This window comes from Culex quinquefasciatus, chromosome 1 (assembly GCF_015732765.1).
Source record: "Culex quinquefasciatus strain JHB chromosome 1, VPISU_Cqui_1.0_pri_paternal, whole genome shotgun sequence".
Lineage (NCBI taxonomy): Eukaryota > Metazoa > Arthropoda > Insecta > Diptera > Culicidae > Culex > Culex quinquefasciatus.
The window spans coordinates 10,197,978-10,212,457 of NC_051861.1; the positions used below are offsets into that span (position 1 = coordinate 10,197,978).

At 38.9% G+C, this 14,480-nt stretch overlaps 1 protein-coding gene across 1 annotated transcript; it reads left to right on the forward strand.

Annotated features, from left to right (window-relative positions):
* Positions 1 to 315: 315 nt before the first annotated feature.
* On the forward strand, positions 316 to 8,886 carry LOC6039932 (sideroflexin-1-3). Its single transcript, XM_001849378.2, has 5 exons — positions 316 to 1,232; positions 4,955 to 5,303; positions 5,731 to 5,816; positions 8,005 to 8,132; positions 8,201 to 8,886. Exons 1-5 carry the CDS (start codon positions 1,075 to 1,077, stop codon positions 8,443 to 8,445), a joined length of 966 nt encoding a protein of 321 aa, XP_001849430.1. The 5' UTR covers positions 316 to 1,074; the 3' UTR covers positions 8,446 to 8,886.
* Positions 8,887 to 14,480: the final 5,594 nt, after the last annotated feature.

Sequence of the window (14,480 nt, forward strand, 5' to 3'; positions counted from 1 at the left end):
ACACACAACACTCCGCGAGAATCCCCTCAGCAAATAAAAAAGAGAGTGAAGGCGGAGGAAGACAAAACAAAATAGAACCGAATCGATGTACCTCGGTACATGAACTTCTCAAAACAGTTTTATGGATGTTGTTCTTAGAGAAAATGTAAACCTGTTTTTGAGCTTAAATGATTTGTTTTTTTACTTTACCAATGCATTTGAAAAGTCCTAAAAATTATTAGCTTTAGTTCAATACTGCCCACGTTCGGAACTTCCACTAAAATTGAGGAAAAAAAACTTGACAAAAAGGAGGCGGTCAAACCAGCACAAATTTGCGCACAAAAAAGTTCACGGGGTTCATTTTTAACACTGCGAGAGTGTCAAAAAAGCAAAACTTCATACCGATTCCGCAGTCAATTGAAACAGGTCCTACAAGACTTATCGCGCCGTCGTCGTCGTCGAAGTACAAAACTCATCCTCCAGAGTGCAAAAAAAAGACATCAATATTCTCGTTTTTTTTTGCGACTGATAATCTATATAATATTTCACAAGTGACGGGTCTCAAGTCAGCCGGGAGAGCCCGTTATCAGTGCTTAATACCTCTTGAGAGCTTCAGGCTTGGCCGTCGTCCTACATTACGAGCTTAGTTACTACACGGCCACGGCCATCATCGTCCGTCGGTCAAGTGAGAGTTGAAAGATTTGCAGTCTCAGCAGCCGGTGTCAGTTTCCTGAGGCAATTCGTCCAGTCCGGGCAGGCCAGCGCCTACTTTGTGGGGAAGTCCATAGCGGAGAAAAATTGGAGCAATCGCGGATTGCATAACCCTTTGAGGTTGAAGTTACAATAGTAATCGCCTACTTGGGGCGTGTGTGCAGTGCCAACAAGTAGTTCCCGGTTCTCCAGGCACGGAAAGGTCGAATTCATTACTCGGACTATTGTGACGTGTGTGTGTGTGCCATATACTTATATCCGAAAGCTGTGTTCACCCGTCGGAACCAAGTGTGTTCAACAACTGGAAATCGCGTGATAGAATTGTAAAGTGTGAAATTTAGCCAGCCCGATCCAATCTAGTTAGCAGTTCGATTTATAATAAAAATGACGTCTCTACCTCGTGTCAATCTGGACGAGCCCCGGTACGACCAGAGCTCATACCTGAACCGGGCGAAGCACTTTTTGATTGTTACCAACCCGCTCAATGCGTTCGCCACCGAGGAACAGCTGGACCGGGCCGCCCGGATCGTCAAAGACTATCGGTAAGCTCCATGTTGCTAAAGTACTCACTAATAATGGTTTTCCCATGAACATTTCAGAAGTTGTAAATATACTAACAACTTTTATTTCTTAGTTTAATTCGATTTTTTAACAATGTGCCTTAAAATGCTAAATATGTTCAGTTCTTATCCTTAGAATTTAGAATCTTTTGTAAACAAAACATTTTTCCTTGTTTCATTGAAATTTTTTTTAACGGTTTTAGAACAATAATGTGTGCAATTTATATTTGCAAAGTAAGAATTTTGTCAGCACGAATTTTCAGTCGAGTTGAATAATTACGGCGAGTGCTTAAAAAATCGTATAAAACCGCATAGAAAATATATCTGGATAGAAAACTTTGATGTGTGCGATTTTAAGTTTTAAAGAGTTAATACTGAAAAGTATTTCATTTTTGCACTGTTGACCTTCTACAAACCACTCCACTTTTAGACAAATTTTATTACAAAATTAAGCGGAAATTAATTTCAACCAATTTTCTTATCTTTTTATTATTTTTGAAATCAAGCAAAACAATGTGTGCAAATGAGCCAAAGCAAAAGTGTAAACAAACAGTCTGTCCTGCTTACGTCAGTGGATGTTTACGTTAGGACAAGCAGGACAGACTCTTTTTTACACTTCGGCTTCGGCCCATTAACATTGTTTTGCTTGAAATAGTGGTTTTGGTCGTTTGTTTTGTTTCATGTGACATTGCATTGACTATGTTTTGAAAAATGCATTTTTTGTAAGCTTTGAACATATTTTTGACTTAGTTTCACTACAATTTAGGTTTAATTTAATATGCAGTGTTTTTTGTTTAGCTGAAATTCGAATTAAAAAGCACTCAATCGTCAAAACCAGTTGCCAAACATATGTACAATTTAACTCATTTGTTAGACGATTTCCGAAGACGTGGTTCCATGCTTTTGGCAGCTGTCAGACGTTGCTATTGGGTACTAAAGCTCTATGTAAATTTTTATGTACAACGGTAAAAAATACGGTTAAAACCCATTTCTGTTCATTTTTTTTTTTTTTTCATTTTAATGCAATTTTTTTTTTGACTACACAGAAAAAAATATTCCTGTAAATTTACATTATTTATCATGTACCAAAAAGTATCATGATAAATGATGTATATTTACATTAGGTTCATTGGAAATTTACATTAGATTTATTGGAAATTTACATTAGTTTTGAAAATTTACATTAGTTTTGGAATTTACATTACTTTAGCAATTTACATTAGTTCAAAGCAACTAATTCTGATTGGCCAATGGGAATGAGAAGCTCGACTTGGATTGCAGTAGGAAAAGGGTGTGGCCTATGTTCTATTTTAAAATGATTGAAGCGGGCAGCAAAAGGAAATTCTGATTTTAAAAAGTTGTTTCACAGGTAGGGGGCGCTTTTTCGTCGACGGCCAAGTGGAATAACGCTGGACTGGAATCGAACGGACGACGGGTAGGATGATCGGTGTTACTGCTGCTACCCGCTGCCGACTGAGCCATCTTCGCATTTTATAAACGAGCGGCTAAAGCATCAACTTGTTCAGGTCGAGGCTCAGGCAGTGGGCCAGCGAAGTATGAGAGCGATAGAAAGAGAACCAAATATAACTATTTTTAGTTCGGGTAGTTTTGAAGGCAACGTTTGGCAGAAATACATTAGATATATGATTTACATTAAATAGGAATTTACAGGAAGCCGAACACGGGTAGAAATTCATCAGATTTGAGTTTCCATGCTCAACGTTTCCATTAGATTCATGATTTACATTAGATTTAGATTTACATCAGAGTAATTTCCATGACTTTTTGCGCTTTACATCATATCTCAACATTACATTGAGTGAGTTTACATAAGAAACAGTAATTACGTGCTGTGTAAATTTACATATTTTTTTCTGTGTAGACAACATTTTTTCGACGGATCAACTATGGTCTCCTTGGAACAAGCTGTCAAGTAAAAGCTTTTCTGTCAAGAAGGACCGCGAGGTTAATTGGGTACTAAAGCCCTGTGCCAATTTTTATGTACAACAGTAAAAAACACGATTAAAAACCATTTCTGATCACTTTTTTTCATTTTAATGCAAAATTTTTTTTTGACAAGACAACCTTTTTTCGATGGATCAACTATGGTTCCCTTGGAACGACCTGTCAAGTAGGAGCTTTTCTGTTCAAGAAGGACCGCGAGGTTAATTTTTCAAAATTGATTTGAAAATCCATTTTAAGCTCTTTATGGTCGTACTAAGGGTCATTGTACTCAGAAAAATAAGCTTTATCGCTGTGAACAATAATATCAGGAATCTAAGCTTCATTTTAGGACCCATTTTTTCAAAATTTATTTAAAAATCTATTTTAAACTCTTTGTGGTTGTACAAAGGGTCATTGTACTAAAAAAAATAAGTTTTATCGCTGTAAATAATAATATCAGCTTCATTTTAGGACCCAATTATCGAATTCGGATTCGCTCATTCGAGCGCAGTTCCATGCCATTCTGTAATTATAAATTTATAATACAGTAGTTGTTCGGTAACTGCCCATGGGCGTTGTTTAACTGAGCTGCTTTTTAACTGCACGCAGAAAAATGTTTAGTAGAATCAGCCTGTACGAGGTTTGAATCAACAAAATTTTTTTGCGTGCTGTTGCCAAACTTATGTTGACAATTTAACCCCATTGTTCGACGATTCCCGAACATGTAGTTTCATGCTTTTGACAGCTGTCAGACGTTGCAATTAACGAATTCGGATTTGCTTATTCGAGCGCAGTTCCATGCCATTTTGTAATGTTTAATTTATATCAACAAATGTTCAAGAAATGAAAAAGCTAAAAATTGTGTGGAAAATATTTTTAAAAAAGCAAAAATTTGTTTGGAGTTTGTAGAAAACATTACTCAAACTACCTCAGTGATGTATGCCCACTAGGCTCGTCGTTATATGAAAAATTAAAAAAAAATGATCAAATCAAACCAGAACAAAGTTTTTTTTAAGTCTTTTGGTTTTCAAAACAACTCCCTAAAATTCGGGAGTGATTGGTTGCGTCCACACTTTGCGCATTGCATTTCAATTTTGAATGGAAATTAGTATGGAAAACCCATCTCTTTTACATTATGATTTTTATCATTTTTATTTTCCACTCATTTTTTTAAAACCAACACAAAAGCACTAAAATTGAGAAAAATCTCTAAAACTTTACTGAAGAAAGTATTATGCTATCTTGCTCCTGTCAAAAGATACAGCGTCCTCAAAACTGGGCTAAAACGTGTTTTTTGCTCGGAAATCACGTTTTAGACGAGTTTTTTGCTCAAAACTATATATTTTGACAGAAGCAAGATAGCACAATACTTTCTTCGGAAATGTTTTAGAGAATTTTCTCAACTTTAACACTAATGTGCTGGGTTGAAAAATTTAGTAGAAAATCAAAATGATAAAAATAAAAATATTAAAAAGAGGGTTTTCCATACTAATTCCCATACAAAATTGAAATGCAATGCGCAAAATGTGGACGCAACCAATCGTTCCCAAATTTTGGGGAGTTGGAGCTGTTTAGGAGGCTAAAAGCAACCGAAAAAACATGTTCTGAAAAATTGACCATCTCGAGCCATCCTAATGCCCACCCCAAAATGCAGCCCAAAAGCTTGCAAAAAACCCTATTGAAGCTAAAAAGTAGTCTGGTCTATATTTTGATTTGTTTTTGACTTTCCAAAATAACATAAAAAAATTTTCCTTCCCCAGCGCCGGCAAACCCGTCGAGGGCATCTCCTCCGTGGACGAACTGTGGGCCGCCAAGTACCTGTACGACAGCGCATTCCACCCGGACACCGGCGAGAAGATGCTGCTGGTTGGCCGCATGTCCGCCCAGGTCCCGATGAACATGACCATCACGGGGTGCATGATGACGTTCTACAAGTCTACACCCGCCGTCATCTTCTGGCAGTGGTTCAACCAGTCGTTCAACGCGGTGGTCAACTATACGAACCGTTCCGGAAGTTCGCCGATTAGCCAGCAGCAACTGCTGACGTCGTACTGTATGGCCACCGGTGGTGCGCTCGTGACGGCCCTCTCGCTGAATCGACTCGTGCGGGTGAGTTTCTTTTTTTTTTTTTGACGGCTTGCCATAATGGCGGATGCTATAAAATCGTGTTTTCGGGCTACTCACGCGAAAAAAAGTGCAAGTCCACGCAGAAAAATGTTTTGTAGAATCAGCCTGTACGAGGTTTGTTTTAACAAAAATTTTGTTGAATATAATCAACGCCGATTTTGCGTTGAAACAGACCTTGATTATCTCAATTTAACAACAATCTTTTGTTGTTTTGAAAAAGTTGCTTTGACGTTTAGCATTGATTCAACAAAAATCTTGATTTTCAAATCAACAAAATGTTTTGTTGATTCAAATATGCCTTATTTTTCTGCGTGTCAGCCAAGTTCAAGTTCAAACCCATTAATTTGCACACAAATCACGCGGAATTTTCACTCTCCCTTTTGCATTTTCTCGTTTTTTATAATTTTAGAATGCACCGCCACTTGTTGGCCGGCTGGTGCCGCTGGCAGCCGTGGCCGCGGCCAACTGTATCAACATTCCGTTGATGCGTATGCAGTAAGTATATCCACGTTCCAACCGTATGGAGTTTTTGAGTGGGGGCTCGTCCCATCCCAGAGTTGGAGGAATTTACTACGCGCCATTTATGGTACATTTAGCTCGCAAAAGCGGTGCGACAAACATGTGACCTCGGCTGACGCGCGCTGCTGTCTTTTTTGTTGTTGTTTTTATCTCACACAGCTGATGTATTTTTGTCGTGCGTGGAAAATTTATCTTTTTTTGCTGTTTTTGTTTTTTTTTTTTCGTCAAGCACGTTAATCATTGGTGAAGTGCGACTTTTGTTACACCTCCAACGGCGCAGAAATACAGTGAGTCAAATATTTGTCCGTACCCCCCCGTACGGGAAATGTTTGTGATATAAAAGTACATAAAATTCGACTAAAGTGCCATGTTTTATACATCAATCGACGCGGCAAAATGTCCTCTTTAAGACATTGTCATTGGATTTGCAAAAAACTTTTTCTTGAAAAATACAAAAATTGTTTACTGAAAAAAGTTAAAAGAGGTCAAATAATTGTCCGTACCCCTAGTAAAAGTACAAAATCTGATCGATTTAAGTGAATTCATTTATGAAATGTTGTTTCAGTGTCAAATACTAATACCTTTAGCCAGTTTGTGACAACTTTGAACTTCTGATAAGTTTGTTTAGTTAATTTATATTAAAATTGGATTAAATTTAGTTTTTAAAGTAAAACTTATCAAAACATTAGTTTATAAACAACTATTTTTATAAAATTGCTATTTTGTGTTGTAAGAGTCTCTATTGAACAAGTTTCAACAATATTTGTTCAAAATATACATTGTTTTCATCTTTTTATTGACATTTTCGACCAAAAATACTGTTTCGGAACAATACCGTTAAACAATCCGGATTGTCCCGGAACCGGTTCAACCTCGGAGGAAATTTTGTGGTGATCAGATAGAGGACAAAAAACCCACCTCTTGCAATTTGAAGCATCCAATTTCGTCCACTACAGCCCGATTACGAGTCCCTAGTCTGAAATTTGAAATTTTCACTTTCCGTGCTGAGAATTTCTGTACCGTTCTGGGTCAGAATGTTTTGCTTGGGGAATTCGAAAATTTCAAATTTCAGACTAGGGACTCGTAATCGGGCTGTAGTGGACGAAATTGGATGCTTCAAATTGCAAGAGGTGGGTTTTTGTCCTCTATCTAATCACCACAAAATTTCCTCCGAGGGTTGAACCGGTTCCGGGACAATCCGGATTGTTTAACGGTATTGTTCCGAAACAGTTTTTGGTCGAAAAATGTCAATAAAAAGATGAAAACAATGTATATTTTGAACAAATATTGTTGAAACTTGTTCAATAGAGACTCTTACAACACAAAATAGCAATTTTATAAAAATAGTTGTTTATAAACTAATGTTTTGATAAGTTTTACTTTAAAAAAACTTTAATCCAATTTTAATATAAATTAACTAAACAAAGTTATCAGAAGTTCAAAGTTGTCACAAACTGGCTAAAGGTATTAGTATTTGACACTGAAACAACATTTCATAAATGAATTCACTTAAATCGATCAGATTTTGTACTTTTACTAGGGTACGGACAATTATTTGACCTCTTTTTTTGACTTTTTTCAGTAAACAATTTTTGTATTTTTCAAGAAAAAGTTTTTTGCAAATCCAATGACAGTGTCTTAAAGAGGACATTCTGCCGCGTCGATTGATGTATAAAACATGGCACTTTAGTCGAATTTTATGTACTTTTATATCACAAACATTTCCCGTACGGGGGGGTACGGACAAATATTTGACTCACTGTAGATCGTTTGTTAGGAGGTTTGAATTTGTTCGGAGAATTAGACGAATTTCAGTTAAGTACCTTTTAGAGAAGAACTGTCAAGTTAAGTCGCCATTATGGCAAGTCTGACATGTCATGATTGTTCGAAATAAATAAAACGAAACAAATGTAGAATTATAAAATCCCACTCATTATCAGCATTAAACTTGGACTTTGATAACTATGTTCATCACTCCTATAAAAGTGAATCCAAACAAAACTGCTCACTCCATCGACACACGGTTAGACACGACATGAGATCGCTCTCTTATCAGTAAACAAAATACCAATAGTCGAAGGTCGGCCCCCATTCAGACTCAAGTTGAAGGTTAAGCGCGTGTCTATACGAGAGATCTCGTTACTCAACCATAATATTTCCGCAGAGAACTTCAGCAGGGCGTGACACTGATTGACGAGGATGGAAAGGAACTCGGCCAGTCGTGCCGCGCCGCCAAGGAGGGCATCGCCGCCGTCACGTTCAGCCGAATCATGATGGCCACTCCGGGCATGGGTAATCATGGCGCCCAATGTGACGTTTTAAACCTGCCATAATGACGCTCCTCTTTCAATCCTTCCCAGTTCTGACGCCGGTGCTGATGAACTCGCTCGAGAAGCGTGGCTTCCTGAAGCGTGTGCCGTGGTCAAACGCCCCGATCCAAACGCTGTTCTGTGGTTTCCTGTTGACCTTTGCGACGCCCCTGTGCTGTGCGCTGTTCAGCCAGAAGGCCTCGATCAGCGTGGACAGTCTGGAGGAGGAGGTGCGCGAAAAGATCCGCAAGGAGCGCCCCGAGCTGCAGGTCGTGTACTACAACAAGGGACTGTAAGCCTTCCAAACATCCACGCGTGCAGGGACAATAAAGGTCAGCTAAGGAACATCCGTGGTAAGAAATTCAAGTGTGTCGAGTTTGAATCTTTATTTTTTATTTGTGTTAAACTGCATTTATTGTGACATTGTTGTAAACTTCGACTTCGTTTCCTCGTCTTAATCCTCAACCGATTCAATTGAGAGACAACTCTATAAAGTAAATCGATTTCATTCCACGAGGCAGTTATCCAGAAATGCATGTTGGAGCAGTAGAAAAAATGCGCGATGTTGTCGTTAGGATTTAGCTTAGGAAGGGGAAATAGCTCAAATCGTTTGGATCAATAGTGCAAAAGGCGGTCTGTGTTTGTGTATTATCCGATGAATATTGTGTGCAAAACAAATGTTATATTACCTCTAGATGATGGAACCAGTGCAGAGCAAATAAAGAAAATGAAATAAATGTGGTGTTTGAATTGAAAGAAATGGGGATAAAACATAAAATTTGTTTTGATTTAAATGCAAAAACATTGCTTAATCCACCTTTAGGTGATGGGTGTCTTCCTCACATTCATATAGTAAATATCTTCATCCAGAATTGCATCATTCCCCCTTAACATGTTTAAAAATTTAAGCTTCAAAACTCATTTCTTTCGATAGGATTTTCAGATCTTCAATCCTTTTGGTTCACACTCAGTCGCCAGCCAGCGACAAGTTCAGACGTGTTTTGCTCGTGTTGTCGTCTCGCGTGCTTGGAAGTTTTTGACAGATGGAGGTGGAGGAATCCTCCGTGGAGGAAGATTTTCGTCCCGTCCGCGGGAATCGGAAGCGGAAGAAGTCCAGCGAGGTCACTGGAATCGGCATCGAAGGAGAAAAAGTTGAGAAGACCCTGCTCAACAACAACAAGTTCAGCCCGCTAGCGGATAACAAAAACAACAACAATGCCAGCCCAGCAGGAGGAGGGGATGCCTCGGCGGTTCCACCACCCGGCCAGTCGGCAGGTAAACAAAAGCAACCACCTTTGGTGGTGAAGAACACCACGGATTTTTACAAGCTCGTGGCGATAGTGGAAAGTTGTAAATTAGGTTTCAAACCGATTTACAAACTAACCCGATTTGGAACCAAGGTGACCTGCTTCTCTGTCAAAGATTTTGACAAGTTGCAAGAGCTACTCAAGAAGAAGAAAGTGGAATTCTACACCCACGATCGGCGGAGCGAACGAAATCATCGGGTGGTTCTTCGTGGTTTTCCTGATGAACTGAAACCGGACGAGGTCAAGTACCTTCTGAAGAGGGATCTCAAGCTGGACGCGCTGGAGGTGCATATCATCAAGCGGAAGGAAAAGTCCACCGTGGACGAAACTCCGTACATTGTGGTCTTCCCAAGGGATACACCAATCTGAAGAAGCTCTCTGCAATGAAAGTTGTGGCAAGCACTATCATCCGGTGGGAGGCCTACCGGAACAAGCGGCCGAACGTGACCCAGTGCAGGAACTGCTTGCAGCTGGGTCATGGAACCAGGAACTGTCACCTGAAAGGCAGGTGCAACAACTGTGGGGGTCCTTACAAGACGGACAAGTGCGAAGTCCAAGAAGCCGAGCCGAAGCGGTGTGCCAACTGCTCTGGAGCCCACGAAGCCACGGACCGCAGCTGCCCTAAGCGTGCGGACTTTATCCGGAGGCGCCAGCAAGCGTCGAAACCGAAACCGCCGGCAAGGAAGGTGGAGAAGCAGAGTCCAGCAGTTCCGGCGTTTACGCCGGCGGAGTTTCCTCCGCTGCCGGGCGCAGTTCCGGACGGAAAATCCAAGGATCGCCCTCGTCCCGCAGGAAGCAGCCAAGGTGGCCCCCGAGACGGTGGAGCCACGGAGAAGGAAGCCGGGGAGGTGCTCTACAGTTCGTCTGAGCTGTGGGGGATTTTCTCCGAGTACATCGGCAGGTTCAAGTCCTGCAAGACCCGCTTGGACCAAGTTACCCTCGTCAGTTACATGATCTCCAAGTATGGAATTTAAGGAGTTTTTTTTTTTGTTATTATATATTGTTATACTGATCCTCGGTCCCAACCTGGTAACAGCACCTAAAAGGACCTAATAAAAATAAGTTAAGAAAAAAAAATCCTTTTGGTTCATCGGTAAGGTCTTTTGATAACTTATCCAACGATAGTTCGCATGATAGATCCGGGCAACGTTTTCATCAAAATATCTGAGATCCGGCCTCTAAAAAGTGTATAAACAACACTAAAGTGCATATGACTTTTGATATTGGAAAGGTCTTTTAAATACCTTTCTAAAAATGTATAACATGACGGGTTTCTTACAAAAAAACACCCTAAATCTTCCGGACTTTTGTTAAAATCGTTTTTTTAGCATAACTTTCGAAGTACTTTTCTAAACTTCATAATATTAATTAGATTCTTGTGGGACCCCGAGACGGATCGAATGAGACCAACACGGTCCAAATCGGTTCAGCCATTCCGGAGATAGTCGTGTGCATATTTTTCGGTGCACGGACTCACATCCACACACACGCACAGACATTTGTTCAGAATTTGATTCTGAGTCGATAGGTATACGTGATGGTACATCTACGAGGTCATTTTTCGAGTGATTTTATAGCCTTTCCTCATTGAGGTGAGGAAGGCAAAACTATTGAAACTTCAAAAGTTTTTTATTTCGGAACCAACCCTTTACCAGCTATCAACATTGTTTGTTAAATTTACTATTAACATGGACATGGAAGTTTTTTTTTAATTTTGGTTAAAATAATAATAATTATTATCAATAATAGCAATTAATGATAATAATAATTTATAATAATAACTACTATATATACAGCAATTCCCCACGAAAACTGCATGGAAAAAAACAAAAGTCCCCTGGCCGAAATAATTAGACCCGCTTTTTTCCATTACGGTGACCTACGGCGTGTTAGGGTGGTCTGAAATTGGTAATTTTCGTCGATTTTCGCAAAAACTCCCAGAAAAATGTTGACAAAAATAAAACATAATACGCACTTCGGAAGGAACTGGTCAAGAAAAATTCTAAATGAAAGCAAGCTAGAGAGCAGGCTTGCCACACGTACAGATATTTTTGGCACATACCAAACACTCAATCAAGTATAACTTTAAAGAAAAACTGGCAGTGTTGCAAGCGCAAAACATATGTTGCCAGAGCCTATTTATTTTACATCGACCAATCTGTTTCCCTTGACAATCTGTACTGCTCACGTCAGTTGATGTTGAACGAGCAGGATAGACTTTTTGTTTACGCTTCAACATTGGTCAATCATTTTGTTTTGCTAAAAATTACACTTAAAGCATTTTCGCAATTCGCAATTTTCAGTGTAAGAACGGGCCTTGATCGATCTTATGCACCAGGTTCCCGACGAACACGCACTGCCCTTACACCTACATCTCACCCTTGCTCTGAGTCAGTACGAGCAGCACGCTAGAACACGCTTTGAGTGTTCGTGCCAGGCATGCACACCTTCTTTTCCGGTTACGCATTTTAACTCGGCCGGGGGTGGTACATTACGTAGGGTTTGATGTAAGTATAAGCGCCTAACCATTTAAAGTGTGCCTATCAACTTTCATTAAAGCAAAAACTGTTTTATTTTTAGTTTGAATTCAAAAACTAATTGTTATTTACTGTGTATTGTTTTCTCCTGAAATCTTCCCTATTGTTGTGTCTGTTTATCTGATGCTATTCCTTTTGTCGCGGTGTTTTGTTACAATTTTTGATCCTAAGCATTTTATAAAAGTTTACCAAAAATACAATAGTAATATTTGTGTTAATCCTTTAACCGTTCCATAAATTGAGTAAGGGCTCAAACCTCACTTGTTTGAAAAAAGGGTGAAGATTGAAAACAATTGACAGTAAAAGAGAATTTATTTTATAAAAATCAAGTATCAATAGTAAGAGAATGATGAGCGTATTTTGAAGAATAAAAATGAGAAGCTAGATGTCATCATTCTCTTACTATTGATAAGATGTAAAATTAGACAATAGTTAATAAATAGAGATACAAAACAAGCTTAGATTATAGTAATGATAATTTATAGGACAGATAAAGAATTATTCAAATAAATAAATTCGCAATTAATAAAATCAAAAAAAAAAAAAGATTAGGCGAATGATAAATAGACTTGATATTACTAGTACATTAAGGAAAAGTATATTTTTAAAACAAAGTTTGTTACAGCAGTATCAATTGATAGAAAAGAGTGAAAAAGCTTTGAGAGATAAGAGAATCAAAAGTTAGTAAAATTAAAATAAAATGTTGGATATTAAATAGAAGAATCAGTGAAGAATTGGGAATCAGAAGAGCAAAATAAAAATAGGAGATAGGTGGTAGCTGAGAATGAAGAGAAGAGAAACCCCGTTGTGCGATGTTTCAGGTACATCCACAGCAGTTGACTCAACATACTGCGAATCAAAACAATACCGTCTACAATCACAAATTACTTCCCTTTCCCACATTGTCGCGCCCCTTTCTTTTAGCCGTCTTGACTCTGACCCGCGGTGGTCAAAGGTTTACGATCCGTTTCCACAGGCCACCAGCTAGGTCATCATGAAAACCAAGCCAACGTGGAGGTAAGAAAATTTGACACTCGCAAGGAACCAGAGCTATACTGTTCTGATCAAGATAATTCGGATGATCTAACAGAACTACGGATGTAGTTAGTTACGCTCCTTCCAGGATGTTCCTTACGTGGACGTCAACCGAAGAGCACGCAACAAGGTCAGTGCCATTGCATGCTCTTAGGTATCAATCCTTGGCCTGCAATTTGTTTTGCTAAAAATGACACTTTAAAGCATTTTGAATATAAATTATTTTCAATATACCATATTGAACTTTCCATAGAAAATTCATCTCGTGACGGTGGGGCGGTACGGTCTCTTCCATTTTTGAACATTCGAAAAATTATTTTTGATCATTCGAAAAATTAGTTAGGTTTCCCTTATCAACAGCATGTACGAATGCGCTGAAAAGATAAAACACCATAATTGCTTAAACTAGATTAGTTGCGAATAGGTAACAGTCATTGGCCACCAACGGCGCCGGGAAGGGAATGTTAGTTAGCGCAAGTTGCTACTAGGGCAGCGGGTTTACCTTGAGACCCTAAATAGGGAGGCTGGTCTAAGCTAGCTAAATCGATCTGGCAACGTATGTAATGCTCGTTTGGATACGTCAAACCCGTGTCTGTTTGGGTACGTCAAATTCACTTCGACCAGTCTCCCTATTTAGGATCTCTAGGTTTACCCTATACTAACACCCCACAAGCGCCAGGAACCTGAAAATTTGAAGGGTTTTTGGTAAGGATTCATCATACGGTACGTTATCCATTAAAAAACAAATCTTGTTATTAGGCCCTTTTAACATTACAACTGTTGAGAACTGAAAGGGCAATAAAGTGCTGTCACCGTATTGTTGTTTTGAATGATGTTTATGGGCCCTTTGTTTAGATAGAAATACTAAGGAATTCAGCGGAAATTTTGATAATTGGTAAAGTTTTGTGATTGAATGGTGTAGATAAGGTACCGTAAACTGGGGTGACTTTGATAGCCCGGGGTGACATTGATAGAAATTTGATTTGGCCACTAATTTTGATACATCCAATGTAACAGGCTCATTTTTGCATATATGTTCGATAATAAGCTATCCCTTAATGCTTACATACTCAAAATTCTCAAAAATATTTAGATATTAATTTGACGGGCATTTGAAAAATCTATCAAAGTCACCCCGGGCTATCAAAGTCACCCCAGTTTACGGTATGTAAAACATAAAAATTCTTCAAAAGTGTACTGAACAGCAGCCACGGGACCGTATTAAATATTGTATTTTGACAAAGTATTTTTCTGCAAAATCCTTGGTGAAAAGTAAACCAAACTTTGTTTTGAACTTGGTTTTGAAGTGAATTAGTGTTAAGAATGTATGAAAAGTCTACTTTATAACACAAAATGTTCCTCAACTACGAAAAACTAACGAAAAAGAAAAGAGCTCATTTGAACACGTGCCCTTTTGCGTTTTTGCATTTTTCAATAGAAAATTGCTGGCTA